Consider the following 22,329-nt stretch of genomic DNA (forward strand, 5'->3'; position numbering starts at 1 on the left):
CCTCTGTTTTGATGCGCAGGCGGGCGAGCTGTCGGGCTTCTTCGGCGCGTTGCAAATAAGCGGCGACGTCGAGGTTGTTTTCGTCGGCGACATTTGGCAGCACTGCGTCGAGCGTCGTAGCTAGGCTCTTTCCGTAGGCCAACTTGTAGGGCGTCATCTGCATCGTTTCTTGCACGGCTGTGTTGTATGCGAACGTCACGTACGGAAGGATGCAATCCCGCGTCTTGTTCTCGACGTCGACGTACATGGCCAACATGTCGGCGATGGTCTTATTTAAGCGCTCGGTGAGCCAATTGGTCTTTGGGTGGTAGGCGGTGGTCCGGCGGTGGCTTGTCTGGCTCTATCCCAAGATCGCCTGAGTTAGGTCAGCAGTAAAGGCCGTACCTCTGTCGGTGATAAGGACCAATGGGGTGCCATGGCGAAGGGCGATGTTCTCAACGAAGAACTTGCCTACCTCGGCGGCACTGCCTTTGGGCAGGGCCCTTGCTTCGGCGTAGCGGTTGAAGTAGTCAGAAGCTACGACGATCCATTTATTTCCGGAAGTCGACGTTGGTAGCGGCCCCGGTAGGTGCATCCCGATTTGCTAGAATGGCCGGCTAGGAGGTTTGATTGGCTGAAGAAAGCTTGGTGGTCTTGTCGGCGGCGTCTTGCGTCGCTGACAGTCTCGGCATGTCCTTATATACGTTGCGAGCGATGTCGGTGGAAAGGAGTGGCCATTGTACCTTTCCTGTATTCTTGCGAGCGTGCGGGAAACACCGAGCTGTCCAGCCGTCCGATCGTCGTGTAGCGCCTGGAGGTCTGCTGCTTGTAACGCCGAGGGCACCACGAGAAGGTAGTTGGCTCGAAGTGGCGAGAAGTTCTTCAGTAGAACGCCGTTTCGCAAGGAAAAGGACGCCAGTCCTCGCTTGAATACCTTCGGAAAAACGTCGGTCGTGCCCTCGAGGTACTCGACAAGGCGCCTGAGTTCCGGGGGTCGGCTCCCTGTCGTTCAGCGAAGTTGTCGGCGCTTATGGTTCCCAAGACGCAGTCATCATGCCGGTCGTCCTGCGACGGTAGGTCGACGGGGGCGCGAGACAGGCAGTCGCCGTCGGAGTGTTTTCTTCCGGACTTGTAAACGACGGTAATGTCGAATTTTTGGTCTTAGGCTCCACCGTGCGAAGGGTCCTTCAGGTTCGCTAGTCAACACAAGGCGTGGTGGTCGCTCACAACTTTGCAGGGCCGGCCGTAGAGGTAGGGGCGAAACTTCGATGTAGCCCAGATGATGGCCAGGCACTCCTTTTCGTTTGTAGAATAGTTGCTTTCTGCCTTTGATAGCGACCGCCTGGCGTAACTGATGACCCTTTCCATCCCGTCAGTCTTCTGCACAAGGACGGCGCCGAATCCTACGCTGCTTGCGTCGGTGTGGATTTCCGTATCGGCGTATTCGTCGAAATGTGCTAGTATCGGAGGGGCATTTGAAGGCATCGTTTCAGTTCTTGAATTGCTTCGTTTTGCACCGTTTCTCACTTGAATGGCACGTCAGTCTTAGTGAGGTGCGTTAGAGGCTCGGTTATTCGCAAAAATTCCTTGACGAAGCGTCGGTAGTAGGCGCACAAGCCGAGAAATCGGCGTACAGCCTTCTTGTCGGTGGGTGGCGGGAAGGCAGCGATGGCAGCTGTCTTCCGCAGGTCGGGGTGAACTCCAGACATCCTAATGACGTCGCCCAAAAACAAGAGCTCCTCGTACGCGAAGCGGCACTTTTCTGTCTTCAGGGTGAGTCCGGAGGTCTTGATTGCTTGAAGTACAGCTTCAAGGCGGCGCAGGTGTTCGTCGAAGTCTGAGGCAAATACAACGACGTCGTCCAAGTACACGAGGCACGTTTGCCACTTCAAGCCAGCCAGCACTGTATCGATAAGACGTTGTTAAGTCGCAGGTGCCGAGCAAAGGCTAAAGGACATGACCTTGAAATCGAAGAGGCCGCCTGTTGTTATAAAAGCAGTCTTCTCTCGGTCTCTTTCATCGACTTCGATTTGCCAACAGCCGGTCTTGAGGTCCATTGAAGAAAAGTACCCCGCATTGTGGAGTCGATCCAGGGTGTCGTCTATCCGTGGGAGGGGGTACACGTCGTTTTTCGTGATCTTGTTCAGGCGGCGATAATCGACGCAAAAACGTAGAGTCCCATCCTTCTTTTTCACTAACACCACAGGTGACGCCCACGGACTCTTTGGACGGTTGGATGATGTTGTCGCGTATCATTTAGTCGACTTGTTTCGTTACCGCCTCGCGTTCTCGCGTCGAAACTCTTTACGGGCTCTGACGGAGTGGTCTGGCATTTTTCTCTGTAATGATGCGATGTTTTGCGACAGGGGTCTGTCGAATTCTTGACGACGACAAGAAGCAGTCCTTCAGCTAGGACTTTGAGCTGGTCTTGCTTGTGCTTCGGGAGGCTCGGGATGACGTCGAAATCTGGTTGGGCACATCGATCCTTCGAAGCAGGTTCGGTAGTAACGAAGAGGGCGAAAGCATTGCTGGCGTCCACGAGTTCATCGATGTAGGCGACCGTCGTACCAATATAGAAGTGCCTATATTCGTGGCAGAAATTTGTCAGCACTAACTTTGCTTTGCCATCACGCAGCACGGCTATGCCTCTTGCGACGCAAATCTGACGGTTCAGAAGCAGATGCTAATCGCCCTCGATGACGCCTTTAAAGGGGTCATGAACCACTCCTCGGGCTTGGCGTGAAAAACACCCTGGAATGAGTCGGACCCTTCCCAGGAATATATAACCGGAAGAATTTTTCGCTATGGTCTCTAAATTACGTCATCATAAAACAGCGCACACGCACGAAGACAAAACAAGAAGAAGCGTTCGTGTCTTTGGATCTTTCCTTCTTCTTTTGTCTTCATGTGTGTGCGCTGTTTTATGATGAAGTTTACAAACTTGCCCAAATAGCTACTTTGCCGAAGTACGTCGTTGTGACTAATTTTCCAGCTGCCCCACATGTCACTTACGACAGAAAACACAGGCCTTATAAATACATTATAAACGCCGCGGTGGCGTAATCCAAGATGAAATGCAATTACCAAAACAATGCTTGAAATCAGATCCTTGTTTTACGAGTGTGTATAGATAAATAAAATATGTCAGTATATCGTTTCTTTTTATGAAGCCGGTCGCTAGTAAGGACAGAAGCCAAATTATGTTCTGAAAGATTACTTCTCTTAGAGAACTAGGTAAACTTGGCAGGGAACTCTGCTTCCAGGAACTTTTGCAGATCCGGCGTACGTGGAACATGGACTTCCGGCTCGCGCAGCTTCCTGGCCTCAGCGTTGACCAGCTTTTCTTCATTTACTACGCCCTAGATAACTGCGAAGCTGCGGACTTGGTGTACCAGGAACAGCGTGGTCACTGGCTGCCGGCACACTACCGCGTCAATGTGCCGCTGCGCAATGTCGTCGAGTTCGCGGAAATCTTCAATTGCCCGCCCGACTCGGACATGGTACGCGTTAGCTTCGTACCGCGCTGCACGGTCGTCACCGTCGACCGATGGGATCACAGCCGTCCGGACAGTTTGTGAACTCTTCTGTTACATACACGAGTGACGTCCAATTGTAATCGTTTCCCCTATCGGTTTAATTCTCGACAATAACGCATTGTTGCTGTCAAATGCATGTATTATTTTTTAAGCTTCTAACTGCACATAAACGAATTGCTATACTATGAGGCGGCGCCAAATCACGGCGTTTTGTTGGTGTTGTACGAGCGCTTTTTAAACACGAATGCGTTACTTTGCTAAGTTGGGGAAAGTTCCTGCTCGCCGGAAGTCCGCGAATTCGTGTACAAAAAAAAATTCGGCAGATCCCACGCACTGTGGGAATCGATGTAATGCGAAGCAGCCAGCAAAGAGCTGCATACATCGCCTTGTTTGTCTTTGAGCCAAATGAAATCATTCGTGCCATGGCATCTAGTCCACCATATATCGCATGTTTGCCATGCACGCATGCATGCACAATCTAGTAGACACCATGCCAATGAAACGCATATTCTGGTATATACAATGCATGACCTGTCGTTTATGTTCATTACGCACTCGTGTCATGCCATACCAATTTCGGTATATACCCAGTTAACAAAACGGCCGGAAGCACACCATGACAGTGGAATGTAAATCATACCGTACATGACATGCATAACATGATTCGCATGTTAAGACCTCTCATTTATGTTCGTCATACAGTCACATCGCGCAATATCAATTTTGGTGTATATCAAGCGAGCGAAATGGCCGCGAGTGCATCACGAGTATAGCATGTAAATCATGCCATACATGACATGCATGTCATGATTTTCATGTTAACACCTTTCATTTACGTTCGTCATACAGTCGCTTCGCGCAATACCAATTTTGGTGTATATCAAGCGAGCGAAATGGCCGCGAGTGCATCACGAGTATAGCATGTAAATCATGCCATACATGAGATGCATGTCATGATTTTCATGTTAACACCTTTCATTTACGTTCGTCATACAGTCGCTTCGCGCAATACCAATTTTGGTGTATATCAAGCTAGCGAAAAGGCCGCGATTGCACCATAAGCGCGGCATGTAAATCATGACATACATGACATCATGTCACGGTTTTCATGTTACCACCTGTTATTCATGTTCGTCATACAGTCGCGTCGCGCAATACCAATTTTAGATGCGAAGTATCTTAAGGCGGAGCTCAATCCGGTGGTGGTGGTGTGCGGCGTGACCACCCTTACTGCGCATGCGCATACCCTCTCCACACACCTCCTCTCCACTCACCCTCTCCACTTTCCCTCTCCCCTTCCCCTCTCCCATACCCCCTCCCCCTTTCCACTCTTCCTCTGAAACGCGGGCTATACATGCCGAAATTCTCTCCTGCGCAACGCCGCGATGAGCTCGAGCGCATGCGCGTCCCCTCCCCTTCTCTCTCCTCTCCTACGCTGCCCCCCTCTCGCCCGCCTGTCGACCGCGTTCCCCGCTCGCCCTGTGAGAATTAACGGCCAGGCTAGATGGAAGATACGACGTGCGTAGCGTCCCTCTTCGCGTTCCACGACGCGAGGTCGGTAGCATGCCCAACGAACGCCAACGGCACGCGATCGTGCAAGTGCTCCGGCTTCGCATCGCCTCATGGTCCCCTTTAGCGGGAGATGGTGTAATTTTTTGGTATTATCAAGCTAGGAAAACGGCCGCGAATGTATCATGAGTGGGGCTTGCAATTCATGTCGTACATGACCTGCATGTCAAGCTTCCATGTTACCACCTCTCATTTACGTTCGTCATGCAGTCGCGTCGCGCAATACCAATTTTGGTGTATATCACGCAAGCGAAACGGCCACGAATGCGCCATGACCATGACATGTCAATCATGTCGTACATGTCATGCAAGTCATGATTTTCATGTTACCATGTCTCATTTACGTTTGTCATACAGTCGCTGCGCGCAATACCAATTTTGGTGTACATCAAGCTAGCGAAGCGGCCGCGAATGCATCATGAGCGTGGCATGTAAATCATGACATACATGACATGCATGTCATGGTTTTCATCTTTCCAACTGTTATTCATGTTCTTCGTACAGTCACTTCGCGCAATACCAATTTTGGTGTACATCAATGTACTGAAACGGCCTCTAGCGCACCATGAGCGTGGCATGTAAATCAGGTTGTACATGACTTGCACGTCATGATTTTCATGTTACCACCTCTCACTTACGTTCGTCATACGGTCGTGTCGTGCAATACCAATTTTGGTGCATATTATGCCAGCGAAACAGCCGCAAGTGCACCATAAGCGAGGCATGTAAATCATGACATACATGTCATATATGTCATGGTTTTCATGCCAGCACCTGTTAATCATGTTCTTCATACAGTCACATAGCACAACACCAATTTTGGTGGATATCAAGCAAGCGAAACGGCCACGAGTGCGCCATGAGCATGACATGTAAATCATGTCATGATTTTCATGTTACCACGTCTCATTTACGTTCGTCATACAGTCGCTGCGCGCAATACGAATTTTGGTGTACATCAAGCTAGCGAAGCGGCCACGAATGCATCATGAGCGTGGCATGTAAATCATGACACACATGACATGCATGTCATGGTTTTCATCTTACCAACTGTTATTCATGTTCTTCATACAGTCACTTCGCGCAATACCAATTTTGGTGTACATCAATGTACTGAAACGGCCGCTAGCGCACCATGAGCGTGGCATGTAAATCAGGTTGTACATGACTTGCACGTCATGATTTTCATGTTACCACCTCTCACTTACGTTCGTCATGCGGTCGTGTCGCGCAATACCAATTTTGGTGCATATCATGCCAGCGAAACGGCCGCAAGTGCACCATGAGCGAGGCATGTAAATCATGACATACATGTCATATATGTCATGGTTTTCATGCCAGCACCTGTTAATCATGTTCTTCATACAGTCACATAGCACAACACCAATTTTGGTGGATATCAAGCAAGCGAAACGGCCACGAGTGCGCCATGAGCATGACATGTAAATCATGTCATGATTTTCATGTTACCACGTCTCATTCACGTTCGTCATACAGTCGCTGCGCGCAATACGAATTTTGGTGTACATCAAGCTAGCGAAGCGGCCACGAATGCATCATGAGCTTGGCATGTAAATCATGACACACATGACATGCATGTCATGGTTTTCATCTTACCAACTATTATTCATGTTCTTCATACAGTCACTTCGCGCAATACCAATTTTGGTGTACATCAATGTACTGAAACGGGCGCTAGCGCACCATGAGCGTTGCATGTAAATCAGGTTGTACATGACTTGCACGTCATGATTTTCATGTTACCACCTCTCACTTACGTTCGTCATACGGTCGTGTCACGCAATACCAATTTTGGTGTATATCATGCAAGCGAAACGGCCGCAAATGCACCATGAGCGTGGCATGTAAATCAAGACATACATGTCATGGATGTCATGGTTTTCATGCTACGACCTGTTATTCATGTTCTTCATACAGTCAATTAGCACAGTACCAATTTTGGTGTATATCAATCTAGCGAAACGACCGCGAGTGCGCCATGAGCGTGGCATGTAAATCATGTCATACATGACATGCATGTCATGATTTTCATGTTACCACGAGTCAGTTAGTTATGTTCTTCATACAGAAATGTCTCGTCATACCAGTTTTCGTATATATCCCTTCATTTAAACGGCCGCGAGCGCCCAGAGACAATGTCATGTAAATCATGCTGCACAGACATGCGCGTCATGATTTGCATGTTAGGACCAGTCATTATGTTCGTCATGAATTCTTGTCACGTCGTACCAATTTTGGTGTATATGAAATAAACGGAACGGCCGCAAGAGCCTAAGGTCGTGGAATGTAAATCATGCTGTTTATGATATGCGTGTCATGATTTTCATGATATGACCTGTCATTTATGTTCGTAATAAGGCTATGTTATGACACACCAACTTTGGTATACATACGATTAACGAAACGGCCAGGAGAGCACAAAGTCGTAGGCGGCTAGATAGATAGATAGATAGATAGATAGATAGATAGATAGATAGATAGATAGATAGATAGATAGATAGATAGATAGATAGATAGATAGATAGATAGATAGATAGATAGATAGATAGATAGATAGATAGATAGATACGCTCAAAGTCGCAGAAGTTCGCTAAGAAATGCTTCGCATTTAAAACACGTGACCTCTGCCACCGGTACTGATCGATGCCGGAGCCCGCAGCAACTTGTTAGTAGGCCTTCAACTTTTTGTAGTAAAAGTGTCGCAGCAGCATGCATGGCTGCAGCGAGTCTGATGTCGACATCGACAGAAACATGTCGTCGAAGCGCTCTTTTGAAGAGGAGGGTTCAGGGGACGAGCGTGAGTTCAAACGCGAATGCTGTACACCCAAGTAGCCAAATACGAGAAGGCTTGTGAAAAGCAGACACCGGGAACCTGCTTGAAAAACTGACGTTATGCATTTCATATCCGTACGTGAATGCGCGAGAAAATGACGTGCTCGTTGGGCTTGTCAACGTAGTTCTATAACACATCCTATAACACAATTCTACCTCGCGCATTGTTTCATTCTTTATAACACAACTCGACCGCACCGCTTTGCCGCACCCCTCCCTGACGACAACCTCGCCAAAGGAAACGCTTTCGTGCTCTCGTTCGTAACTTGTAATGAATATGCTTAGGGCTCCTTTGCAACATTTTTGTATTTATAGTGGGAGATGTATTGGGGGGTTTGAAGACTTGCAGGGTTTATTGCATTCAATTTAATAGTGCCACGGCCACTGGATGGCGTGATAGTGTCAATAAGTATGCCTTTTGCTTTACTGCGAACGAATACATCTACAAAAATAAATTCTCCACTAATTCAAGGCATTGTTGACGAATGAAAATAAAGTTTACAGGTGTGTTCAAGCGTCTGTGGCAGAGTTGCCAGTTCCGCTTATAATAAGCGCATTTGGGCTTCTTTTCTCGCCGAGTCGCTTGTAGAATTTTACAGTCACTTGTCGCGCTTTTTGGGCTTATTTGCATTTTTCCAGCAAGTATAGTTCACCAATAGTGCGTTTATCGATGAGCTGTTGTAGTTGAGTGTTGAATTCAAACATACGTTGGGGGAATCAACAAGTGACGGTAATCACGCAAGGGAAAACGTGCATTCAACCGAATGAAGGCTACCCTGGAGACAATTTTAAAAGTAAATATGTGCTTTCGTTGATAGTTGCGCATATTTTCGCTCTACAAAATAATCAAAACTGATTTTTTAAACTCCCCTTGGTACTTGAGTGACAATTTTTTGTGTATATAAAAACATTTTCAAGAATGGGAAAATTTATTAAATTTCCGCTTCTTTCGGGCTTTTTTTGCGAAAGTCGCGCGGCTTTTTGGGTGCTTCTTTTGCTATGATTATTTGCTTCTTACCTGGGTAGCATCCGGCAACTCTGATCCGTGGTCTCTGCTGTGAAAAAAGTCACAGTTTCACCGCAAGGGCGAAGGAATGAATGCGATAGCAACAAATTATAGTGTTACACGAAGTGAGGCTGGCAGCTAACTGTATTGTATCCGATCTCGCGTAACTACAAAACGATGGTGTAAGAAAATACGGCCGTTCCAGGGAGCGATGCTCTCCGCATAGTCACTTCGCGTTGAGAGCGCAGCACGTAGAAGGGTATACGAGCCGCCCGCCCCGCTGTGATGGCTTTCGATAGCGCGCGCGCCAGCGATCGCGACCTTAGATTCAAAGTTCAATGTTGCTCCTCGGCTCAGCCCTTACCGCGAATGAAGGTGCCTGTGTGACACCGGTAAAAGCTTCGCTCTAAAGAGAGGACAGACGGAAGGGCGCCATTCTGTCGTTTTGTTTTACAGCGAAAGCTGTTATCAGATCACAACGGCAGGGGGTAATCGTCCGCCGCCGCCGGTGTCCGTAACCGCTATCGCGCGGAATAAGAAAGAAAATGAAACGAGAATAACATTTCTAGGCATCAAACTGGGCGACAGATACCACCGATGGTGCGTGTTACACTTTGCTCCCACCCACCACCTGCCTAACCATCGGTAAGCAGTCACTCTGTGCTCTCGGCCACGGCACTGGTGACAGTGATGGTGTTTGGGGCCCTTATATATATTATAGCGAAAGCTGTTTTGAGATCACAAGAGCCGATTTTGGCGCCGTAGTTGTCCGCTGCCGCCGCCCCTGCCCGTACCCGCTCTCGTGCGAATTAAGAAAAACTGAAGGTAGAAACAAATTCCAGGAACGAATGGTATTTGAAGCCGGGTGCCGCTGCATGGCTGTCAAGTATTCTACCACAAGGCCACGCTGGTGCTTGAAACTTCTCGCACAAATGCCCTATACAGTTGGTCTCATGTCGGGCAAGCAATCTTGTCAAGATATGTGATATAGCATCGTAGAAGAGTAAAATAACAACAAGGCGCCACACAATGGGAATTGCGCAACGAGTGACCGGGTCGTTCTTTGCTTCCAACCCATTACAAAAGGTTCAGCCATAATTTTAGGGGCGAAGCTCCTTAAGGCGACACCCGTTCGTCCCTCGTAGTCGTAGTCGTAGTAGTCGTAGTGCGTAACCAGTCTTACGCTTTGACCTCCAAGGTGGTGCCGGTGGGAGATGTTTCCTGTGCGTTGTTGAACAATAAAAAATTCGCAGCGTGTGCGTTAACTAAAAGCCGAATTCTTCTGTCTCTCATTCCCCATTAGCAGCCATTGGCATGTTCCTGTAGGAAACGTTAGTAGAAGTAGAAGTGTAAGTGTTAGCTAAAAGCCGACTTCTTCTGTCTCTCATTCCCATTAGCAGCCATTATTTACCTCCAAGGTAGTGCCTGGTGAGATTTCTCCTGAGCGTGATTAAACAATAAAAATTTTGTTCAAAACGCCGTTGATTGATGAAATAAACCAACGAAAGACGCCAGATGTTTTGTAAAAGCAAAACGAAAGAACGCCAGATGTTTCTAAAGCAAAACGAAAAGACGCCAGCTGCTTAACGAAAGACGCCAGATGTTTTCTAAAGCAATGGTTTTCTAAACAATGAAAATTCACAGCGTACATGTAAAATTAAAGTGAGCTGCAAGTCGTCATAACTCATCGAACCTTTAGTATAAACGCGCCCGATCTCACGTCGGTGATGATGTACTGGGCAGAATTCACAAGAAGATTCACGGTTTACCGATGAACCTCCGCAGCTTCGCCCACTCATCATCATTCACTCCGTGGATATGCTGTGATTTTTCATCGTCACCAGTCACAGCACAAAGTGAACATAATGCCCTACATATGTGTAGCGGGTACCACGCTTCTCCGCAGAATGACGAGTAATGGCGTAGTGGGTGCTTCCCTACTTCATGAAAGTTACGATTATTTATGGCGTAGTGGATTTCTTGCATGTGTGCTTGTATTTTTTGCCCCAGGAGAGTCGATTACGGGTTCTAGAAAGGCCGCTCCTCCAGCTTTCGCTGTGACTGTGCTGCGTTTCCGCGCAGACCTGGCGATATCTTTCCTTGCGCCTCACACCATTAACACTAAGCCGACAGTTAGCCAACACTAGTAAGCATTTGCTAACACTTCCGACAGCCAACGCTGTCTAGTACTAGGGTGGCTACTAGTACTAACCAAAAGTTCGCCAATGCTTCAAAGCACCATACAGTGCTAGCCGAAATTAGCTTGCGCGAGCTGACAGTGAGCCAACATTAGGAAGCGCTAGTTGAGCCTGCACGAGCCACCAACATTAGCCGATAGTAATCAACAGTAGCCAACTCTGTGCAGCGCAAATTAAGCCAACATTAGCACGCAATAAGACGAGTAGCGTTGTGCATAATTTTAGCATAGGCCTAAGAACCGATATCAAATGATTTAGCATTTTAATCACGCAATAAAGTCACTACATCGCTGCCGAATGTATCAGCGCGTCGAGGCACTCGCCAGAACTATTGCGGGCTGAAATGACCGCTAAGCGAGCAAACCTATGACGAGAAGTGATCGTGGCGTGGCATGAAAACTGAGATTACTAATGTGTTTCATTTTTCTCTTCTGTGCTCTTCATTGAACCCCAAATAGACGCCGTCGCAAAAAAAAAAAAAAAAAAAAGATCACTACAGCTACAAAGCACGGCAGAGGCGCTGGCTGGCATTTCGCCTCTGGATTTTTTTGCCTTCGCGGGTCGGATCTCTATACGAAAGGGTTCTTTCTCTTCCTTCTTCTGGCTTCTGTACGTATGGGAGCTGCCTCTTTCAGCACGTCGGACTTCTGATTCGTGTTGCAAGTAATCCCCTTCGTTGAATCGATGTTCCTGCACCCTTGTAGTTCGTCGGGCCCGGTAGGGCGGTTCACCGAACAGACCGCATAGGAACAACCATGCTTCACCACCATTTCCGTTCCACAGATTCCCTTCTCAACATGAGAGGAGGAAATGACATGTAATGCCGTTGTAAGGAACAGCAGACAAAGCCTCGCTTCGATTCAGTGGCGCCCGCTCAAGTTCAGACAAATCAGGCGTCAGGCACCACGTCTGGCACTATGGCAACGACGTCAACAGTACGTTGGAAAGGACAAGCAACAATGGTGGGCAAGCTTCCCCACGTAAGACTTTCAGCTCATTTCACTGGGGCGCTCTGAAACGTCACGGGGCGAGTGAAATGTGGTCATGTGACCCCGTTTAAATGAAGTCGAGGCTAGGCATTTTTTTTCGTTGTATTTTGAATATTCTAGACAGAATAACTTCGGACTGCGGGCCGCTAGTGCTGCCGTTCTTGCTGCACTAACATGTCCGTACTTCAGTTCACGCAACCCACGAATAAAAAATGGGGCGTTGAATAGTGTTGGAGGGCCCCTTTAAAGTACTGCGTGGCCAACGGGACGTTAGAGAGCTTTATTGCCGGGTACCCAAGCGGCTTGCGTACCCAAGACGTTGGGGCAGCGGTACCGCGCAGGCGCGACGCGCCCAGCACATGCGTCCCCAGGTCGCCGGGACCGTACCTGCGCAACAGCAGGAAAAATCGGCGAATGTGTCCAGGAAGAGGAGAAAGAGAGCTTTTTCCCGCCATTCTTCTGGTCCCTTTGGCTGGTAACTGCTATTCATTACCGCGCTGTAACAAGACTGAATATTTTAAAGCGAAAGCCTTAGATTCCTCATCAAACGTGAAAATTGACTGTCGGCCTCACGTGTCGGCAGCGTCAGCACGAATAATGCAAAAAATCATCAGATGATGACGTCATCATTACATCACACACGGCCAAAATTTGTGAGGTCATCATGACGTCACATGATGACGTCATCGCACGACATCGTCGCTTTGCAATACCTCCGTGATCGGTGGCCCGATCACGGAGGCAATGCAAATCTAGGTGATGTGTAGAAAGCTTGCAATTAGGGGTGTGCGAATATCAAATTTTTCGAATACGAATCGAATACGAATATCCACCTTCGAATATCGAATCGAATATCGAATATCAAAGGAAAAATGCATCCACAGTAACAGTATTTTATTTAACATGTAGCTATTTGAAGAAAAAAAAAACATCAATAGCCTGACTGGCAACACAACATACACTGCTATCTCCAGAACACAATGTCCAGGCTAGCACAATGCACATCACGACACAAGCAAATATCACGGCACAATGAAAGTAATGACTGCATGTTATCATGAAAAAAATAGGAGTTGCTCCACATGATCAGGCAGCAGGCGCTCCCTTGTAACAGAGACAACCCCCCCCCCTGCTACTGAAAAGGCACGCTCGCATGGAACAGAAGTGGTTGGTATAGGGAGTTACATGGGGCAAAGCTTTGCCAGACTGGAGTATCTGAAGGTGCCTACAGTCCGCCACCAGTCACATTGTCTTTCCTCAGAAGTGGTCCCGCATAGTGAACGAGTGGTAGTGCGGCAGGTTACGGCCGCATAATATTGAAAATGTACGGTTACATGATCGCCAACAGCGCTGCACGTCGGAGATGCACCAGCAATAAATCATACGTATTGGGGCGCTCGTCGCAGGCAGATATCGTGCCTCCGTGTACTTACGATGTTTATCGCTCCTCTCGGCAACGTTTTTAGCGATACGAACGCAGCAGAAATGTGGAAGGCGAGTTATTTTAGGCATGATAATCGAATTGCATATTCGAATTTTTCGAATATTCGAAGCTATCGATTATTCGAAACTTTTCGAATACACGATTTTCGAATCGAATACGAATATTTCGATTGTAATATTCGACGAATATTCGAAACTTTCGAATATTCGCACACCCCTACTTGCAATGCCTCCGGTCATGGAGGCAGTGCGAAACCACGTTACTTCCAGAAAGCATTCGGAAGGGGGCGGGGGAGGAGCAATAATAAATCGACTGAAGAAGAAGAAGATGGCTTTCGCCTTCGAGTCAACTTAGGCAGATGCCTAAGGGACCCTGTGCATCTTTGTAGCACAGTGATCGCACCACGCTCTATCATAAGCCGACCGCTGAGAGTGATTTACACGATTTTATTGCAAATACATCTTATTACGACTTTCGATGCGAAAGATTTGTATTTATCTAGGTTAGTATGATTGCACCAATTCTGTTCAGCATACTTTCAGACGACCGTGAACAAGCCAGCAAACGTATCCCCGTGTGACAGCAAACAAATGACATTACAAACGAATGACATTAGCTGTAAATGACATTAGATTTGCCGTGTGACAGGGGTATAAAATCCTCTAAAAAACGGTAAACGTAATTCGGTAACACGGTAACGTAAAGAAGCATACGTTCAAGCTAAAACTCCATAATGACGCCATTAGCTTGTGTAGAAACACCGCCGCACGTGTGCGCAGGCTCTTTACAGTTTGCAAGACGCCATCGGCTGCAGCAAGATGCCAACTTGCTGTGCTGTTGGCTGCTCGAGCAACATTGCCAAGGGTGCCAAGCTTTGTTCTGTTCCTCGTGGAAATGAGGAGGAGGAGGAGGAGAAGAAGAAAAACGGAAAGACAGGGAGGTTAGCCAGTTCTCAGACCGGCTGGCTATACCAGACCGGAGCCATATCGCTCACCGTTTGAAGTTTTCGTGGAAATGAAAACTTCAAACGGTGAGCGATATGGCTCCATCGTATCGAAAGGAATAACTTTGATTGCCCCCGAGGGAGGCTTAGTGAAGAGTCGATCACTACTAAACCATTTCGCGTGTATTTGCCATTCGAAATCTTTTAGTTCAAGCTAGAGCACTGCACGGGCCTTGATTCTCGGCCCGGGACCGGCCCGGGCCCGAGACTCGTTCACGTTTACCCGCCCGAGCCCGGCCCGACGACTCAAAGCGAGACCCGGGCCCGGCCCGTACCCGAGAAAAAATATTGCCTACCCGGCCCGACCACAGATCGGGCCCGACAGGGCCCGAACCAATAGGTGGTGTTCAGGCCCGTAGCCAGGAATTTTTTAAATGCGGATGCATTTCTCAGTCGGGCTATGTAAGGCATCCGGCGTTGTCCGCGCGCCTCTCCGCTCTCACTCCCTCTCCCACAGCAACAGCTGCGGGCGCGCGCGCTTATCCTCGCCCCTAGCAACCGGAGCAGGTGGTGCGGGCAGAGTAGCGAAGAGTGAGTGGAGAGGAGGAGCGCGCTCTGGCGTGTGAGGGCGCTCGCATCGTAGCAGCTCGGCGGAGCTCTCGCGTTGTGGAGAGAGTGTAGGAGAGGGTAGGCTCAGTGCTTCGCCGCTCCTTCTCTCGCCGTTCGCTCTCTCTCCTCCCTGCGCCACCGCCTCAATACAATGCGTTTGAAACGCGTTTGTAGCGTTTGTGCTGCCTTGGCACAGCCTGAAAACAGTGCGTTCTAAACGCGTTTGTGCTGCATTGAAGGCGGTGGCAACATCCCTGAGGTGATTACGAACGCACGTAGGAAGCGTTCATTGAAAGAGGCGCCCAAAAGAGAGACACTTGAGCGCGTCGATGTGCCCAGCTTTACGCCATTAAAATTACTACGCCGTGTACTCTCGGCGCAAGAAATGCATTCGCATTTCCTCACGATTCCTTTCGGGGAGGTGGGGCATTTTTTTCGGGGGGGGGGGGGGGCACTCGCTGAAAGCCTTCACTATTTGAGAAGGATGCTTAATTTCTTGATTTATTTTCGATAAAACACCATGTGTCATCAAAATTTCGGGGGGGGGGGTTGCCCCCCCCTAGCTACAGGCCTGGTGGTGTTGCCCGAACATAAATCGACCGCAAGGCGTTTTAAGTGGCAAATATCTACGCATGCTTGGCGCATGCTTCGCTAGCAAGTATACTTTAACCTACGGTACTTTCTTGTAAACAAGGGCTGGCTCACCGTGGAAACAGTTGAGCGGACATACTGGGTACGATCAACGTTTGTTCGGCCGTGGTATACTGTACCTAATTTTCTAGGAATACAATCGGGATCATCAAGATAGTTTTGTAGCAGATATTGTAAGAGGAAAAGTGATTTGCAGCATGAGTCCGGTTTCTATAACGAGCGCAATAAAAACAGAGGGGACAGAGAACATAACGCTCACTTCACTTTGTTTTTATTGCGCTCTCTATTGAAATTTAAACGGACACGAGTGTGAAGCAATGAATCGGCTTAGATTGATAAAATGTAGTCTGACAAATCTAATGTCGTTAGTTTCGCCATCACAGGTGCATTAATAAAGGAGAAAATCAAGGTCAAGGTTTCATTTTTAAATTTCGCGCCAATATCTCCACGCGTGACAACACGAATTTCAAGGCGTATTTCTCGTATTTTGGCGACTTTGGCTTGTCGAAATTTCTTGAAGCTTCGTATGTTAAGTCTATGACCCCCTCGGCAGACAATTTACTTTATTCTTACCGATTAGGAACTGCGTAGGACCTAGCAGGCGCCGTCAAAATCTATGACGCGTGTGATGCGGGAACTTCAAGGTGGCGTCACCAGCCGTAATTTCTTTCTGCGCGTTTTCTCGCTTCCCATGCGTCTTTTCGCGGCAGGCGTCGTGATTTTGGAATTGTGAAAGAGCAATTTACTAATACGACAAAAATCGCTTTCCCTTTAGTGTCATTTTAAAGCATGGCGTAACGACAAAGCCAACCATGCACCCTTCTGGATATGTAGCACATATATCTTCATCCTAGTAGCACCTTGGCATATCAGAAGAAATAGAGGAAAAAAGCCAGACTTATTACATTTGTTGTAAATACACTATTCTAGATAAAAATTATAACGAACCGCGCGCACCACGTGCACTTTGGAAATACGTATAAGAAGCCGAATGAAAAAAAAAAGTTGAAAAAAAAGAATGAAAAAAAAAAAATTTGTCATAGCATTGTTTTCATATATCTCATCACTGCTATAATATGCAGTCAAAGTTTTTGTGCCATAGTTTATAGTTTGTTTGTTCGCATGTTATTGTACAAAAAATTATAAAGAGATTCCACTATAAGCACACCATGCGCCGTTGCATCACATGTCCTGCCGCGCTAAAGTTTCTTGCACTGCTTGCGCTAGCCGCAGGGGCGCACATCTGTCTTGCTAAATGTAAAGGCGTCGGCAGTCGTAGTTCTAATCTTCCACCACTGGAGCAAATTTAGGATGTCTTTTTGGACCTCTGCAGGACGAAAATAGCTGTCACGCTGATCCCTTCATTTCTCTCGTTCTCGAACGTTGTACCACTCTTCAATGTAATCTATAAATGCCTCTGAGGGCTTCTCCTTGCAGTTTTCAGCAGTTTGTTATGCACGGCTTGCACAGGTCGTTTTTTTTTTTCTTCATATTATAATGGTGTATGCCTTCCTAACGATGTTGTACCGGTAGAATGTGGCCTTCGCTGGTAAGACTACAATGGTATAGGACTGGAAATAGGTGGACGAAGTGATTGCGATCTATTTTGGGGGTTCATTCCAGTTTGGTAATAAAGGCGCGAATAAGCTTCTCGACCAGTGGCGTAGCCAGGCAAAGTTTCGTGAATTCGGCCCGTTAGCTGAGGCGAGTGTGAGACCCCTAATATAGCGGAACAAGACGAACGCTCAGATGGTAACAATGTGGGCACCAAAGCAGGCTGCGCATGTCCATCTCGCGTCACGTGACCTCTGGGAGCCTAGACGGCGCCACGGAAAAAGAATGTCTTTATAGGGATTTTATGCAACGAGACTCCGCGCAGTCTTTCGTTTTACTGGAGGGTTGGAACTTGCAAGATCGTTTGTCCGCCTTGGAGCTCCGTGATCGCGCTTGCGATGACAAGTTTGTGTGGTCAGAGCGATATAACCGCCGCCGCCCTCGGAACACACGGACACAGTTCACGCGGTCGGGCAACAAAACGTGGAGGTTTATTAAAACACTTATTTACATATATGGCGAGCTCGCCGGCCGAATTAGTAACCCGTAACACGCTAACAATGAATACTGGGAAACATAAAACGCACTCTCAAGACAGTATAAGACATACAGTACAATATAACATAAGACATACAATAAGACAACATAATACAATACAAATGCGGCGCCGCAGATGCACGACTCACCACGAGGGTCCGAGGGCAGCGAGCCGCGGTACCGTCCCCGGACCCACCGCGAGGAGACGTCCATCCGCGCGCGCTGCCACACCCCAAAAGAGAGAGTCACTCACTGTTTCTATGCGCCGGCCTAAATTCGCGGCGGCGATGCCGGCGCCACCGCGCTAAACTCGGGTTACAGCGCCAGCGCATCCCTGACCTTGGACGAACGTGTCCACTTACGCCAAGCACGTGCGTTCCAAACACAGCGGTCGCGCCCAAGTTACGGCAGTCGCCAATACAGGGGTGATATAGCACCCCCACAAGTTATAGGTATAAATTTATTATATTACATTTATCACTGCGACTGGAGAATAACATTGAGGATATGAAATAATAAAGAATGCAAATAAAGCACGGAATTGCGAGATGTTAACTATATAGGCGCCTGGTCTATTTTCTTTTAGCTCGCCCGTTTCAGATAAATCAAGTAGCCCCATACTCAAGAAGCGGAAGATCAGTGCTTGTCGCTCATAAAACTTCTCCAAATAGCTTGCCCCACATTAAAAAAATTGTTTTATCGAGATAAAATGTGAAACGTATATGTAAGAGCAATGTACGAGGAACACAGTTGAAGCGACACTAAGGAAAAAACAATTCTTCTATTATCAGTAAATTACTTTTAAAATTCCATAATCACCACGCTGGCCGCGACGAGAGTCTGTGTATGCGAGAAAACGCGCAAAAAGAAAATGCGGTGCCGACGCCACCTTGAAAATAGTGCGACAAACACCGTGACGTCATTAATTCTGACGGCGTCTACTGGGATCTACGTAGTTCCTAATCGGTAAAACTTAAGTACATTGACTTCTGACAGGGTCATAGACTCAACATACCAAGTTTCAAGAAGTCTCGTTGACCCAGTGTCCCCAAAACACGACAAATACAGTGTGAAATCCGTGACGTCACGCACGGAGATTTCGGCGCGAAATTTAAAAAATTGAACTTTGCCCTTGATTTTCTCCTTATGATGGTGAATCTAACTACATTCGAGTTCTTACAGTACACTTTATCAGTCTTAGCTGATTCATTGTATCACCTTAGAGTCCATTTAAGAACTCAGCAAAGTCCGAGCCCGGCCCGACTTGAGCCCGCCACCTCAAACCCGGGCCCGGCCCTAAGCCCGGAGCTTCAGACCCGAGCCCGGCCCGGGCCCGCCGTGAAATGTACTTTACCCGGACCGGCCCGGCCCACGGGCCGGGCCGGGCCCGGGTTTTCGGGTAGGCCCGAGCCCGTGCAGTGCTTTAGTTCAAGCTAATGGCTCGATACTGACGCCTAAGTTAGACAAAAAAAAAAGAAAAAGCGGCGTCACAATATCGGCCACACTTTCTCGCACGGTTTTTATACCAATGAAAGCAAGAGTATTTTCGCTCGCTCGTACTAGACACAGGTACCTGAAATTGCCGACAGTAATTACAGCGAAAACCTTAGTGTTTTCAATTTCCCAATCATTTTGCGAAAGTTTACTGCAACGATTCAGGAAAATATTTCTTAAAGAGCTCTTCTTTCTCTCTCAGCCATGGCGCTGCCCGTGGGTGTTGTGAAATTAATTTTCCACAAGTCGTTCAAAGCTTACTCTGAGAAACCGGAGTTGTTTCTCTTTTTAGCGTTCATTTTGCCAATGTGCATAAATCGAGGGTGGCGATGAGATGTGTACGATAACAAAAGAGACATGGCACGTACTACGTAGCATCGATTGATGAGCGTAATTTACTTAGCAATATGGTGCGGAGCTGTCGGTCTGCAAACTACATTTTTTGACGCATGTTTGTTCTCTAACCCTCTACTTACTTTTTCTTTTGATCTACATGTTTCCTTGAAGCGGGTGTAAACGTTTTTTTATTCTTTGTGTTGTCAATTTTTATATTGTCAACACGAAAGTGCTTCATGCCGGCGTCCACCAAGACTACCATGACGTATTTCCGTCACAGAAGTACGTCAGCAAAATGAACGCCATCAGATGGCAAAGAAAAAACTAAGAAAAAGTTCCGTTGACAGGAGTCGAACCCATGACCTCATCGTCCGCTACGATGGCTGGCGGGCGTTTAGCCCGCTGAGCTACCGCCAAAAACATAACGGGGGTTACATGAACGCGCCTTTTATCTGCCACATTTTCTTCTCACAGTGCTCTTATATAACGGGGTGGTGACGTGTGCCACCAGGCTCGAAAAAATAACTTCGTTGCCTCCACAATTAGCTCCGGTATGGTGGCTACGGCAACGCGCTGTTGCTACGACCATCCCATATGGCACTTCCAATAGGAGAAGTGTAATTTCGTCAACGCTTTAACACATCCCAAGGTGGCGGCTTTACCCCAAGCCTCGGTCATAACATCCATCCATGTCGAAAAATAGCTCCCAGTCTCCGACGCTCGCCTGGCTGTTGCACCGCATTCCCCGCATTCCCCGCATGCCCTGTGAAAATTAGCGGCCAGGCTAGAGGGAAGACGCGACGATCGTCGCGTTTCGCGACGCTTTGAAGGAGTGCATATCGAATATCAGTGCTTACTATGTGCTTACTGATGCCATCTTTGCGCGGGATTCACCATATGCGGTGTCCACATATATCTTGACAACTTCAGCTACCGCAAGGGTTAAATGATGATTATGGGCGTTAGTCGTCGGTACGGAGACGTGCCACAAGGCGTCAACGTGGGTGCGTCCACCATCAAGCGGTGCTATATCTGGCAAACAACAATAGACGTTGTACTAGCTCTCATATGTCAATTCACTATGAACAATCAGCTACTTCTGTGACGACACGTTTCATTTTTTGCGTTATACCGATTCTTATGACGGAGGGATCAGCCATCTTTTTTTTTATGTATGTTGATTTTCCGAAATGCGCCTACTAAATAAACACCACGGTATCCGAAAAGAAAACCGGCAGCAGTAAAGACTTCCTAGGGTTGCGTTTAACACGTTCTGCCTCTTGATTTACTGGTGTGAGCGATCGACGCATTCTGCACTTATGAGCTCAATTATAATGCGCAAATGCCACGTTTGTCGTTGTCAAAGCAGGTCCCAGGTCCAGAAAGCTGTTTGCGCGTAAGGTGCCGCAATGGGATTGCTCATATATGCCGGCACCAGTGCGCGATTTGTTGCTTACAACACACGACATGATACCTAAGGTACCGAACAACTACACCAACTACATATCTTATGTAAACACAGCTTTGTGAATCTGCGCCCAGAATTGTCGCATTTTAAGCAAGCGCTTCTACCCGCCGCATGCGGTTTGGGCGCGCCTTGCGAGTCTCGCATAGGGTGCCTTGATGCCCGCGCGCTCCGCTCCGTGCTCCGCTGAGGGTGAGGACAGGCGCGTCGTCTGCTACGACGGTCGCCATTGCGAATCCCGCCGCAGCTCGGCAGCATGCGAAACGCGCTACACAAAGCGCTTGCGGTGCGCGGATACGTCCGGAATTAAGTGCACACTAGTGAGCTTTCTCTTTTTCTTTTCTTTTTTGAAGCTTGGGCAGCTTTTATTGCTGTCGTTGCCTAAATGTTTATCAAGGAAGCATGTAATTCATGTAAGCTGACGGCCTGTGCATGTGTTATGTGCTAGAGGTAGACGTAGACTCTGTTATGTTGAAAACGAATCCTCTTCCTTACGCCGGAAACGACAAAGTCTAAAGCCTTACTTAATTTTCTCGTAAGCTCTGCATTCCAAATACACAAATAATCGCTTAAAGTATTTGTATACATGTCAGCAGCAGCACTATATGTATCTGAACTAGAGCACTGCACGGGCCCGGGCCGACCCGAAAGCCCGGGCCCGGCCCGGCCCGGCGTTTCCTGGCGGGCCCGGGCTTGAGGTTGCGGGCCGCGCAGGACTCGGGCCCGCTCATTAATAGGCGTAAGTCGGGCCTTCGAGCACAAGCGAACGTTATGCCTTGCATGGTCTAAGGCATTCTGTGCCAATTAGCTTGATTAGATAATCATATTGTACATGGCGATAACGTTTCCGGGACGACGTTAGAATATGAACGATTTATATTTCGTCTGCTTTTGGTGACTGTTCACCATATATAACGTTAATGTTTTTATCTTGCTGCACCAAATTATTAATCAGGACAGGAGCCTCTTTTAAAAAATTGTGTAATTAATGTTTCCAAAGCGAGTGTAGAAAAGAGCATTAAAGAAAATGTCCCGGGTTTGCTTCTATCCACTTTTTCGTGTTAGTTGTACACTACTTCTAAATAAATTTTGTTGCTATGTTTTATTTTCACTATACTGTTATTTTAATGACTTGCCATGTGCCATTCCATGTAACACAGAACCTC

The 22,329-nt window shown here is 47.7% G+C and overlaps 1 protein-coding gene across 1 annotated transcript in view; it reads left to right on the forward strand.

The window, feature by feature from the left end:
* The window catches only part of LOC119385384 (neprilysin-1), a 47,433-nt gene that overhangs the window by 12,651 nt on the left and 12,453 nt on the right, over nt 1-22,329 (forward strand). Inside the window, exon 2 of the mRNA XM_037652832.1 lies at nt 3,243-3,479. Coding sequence (XP_037508760.1) covers nt 3,243-3,479 — 237 coding nt within the window. The remainder of the gene's footprint in view (nt 1-3,242; nt 3,480-22,329) is intronic.

Source organism: Rhipicephalus sanguineus, chromosome 3, assembly GCF_013339695.2.
Source record: "Rhipicephalus sanguineus isolate Rsan-2018 chromosome 3, BIME_Rsan_1.4, whole genome shotgun sequence".
In the NCBI taxonomy this organism is placed as follows: domain Eukaryota; kingdom Metazoa; phylum Arthropoda; class Arachnida; order Ixodida; family Ixodidae; genus Rhipicephalus; species Rhipicephalus sanguineus.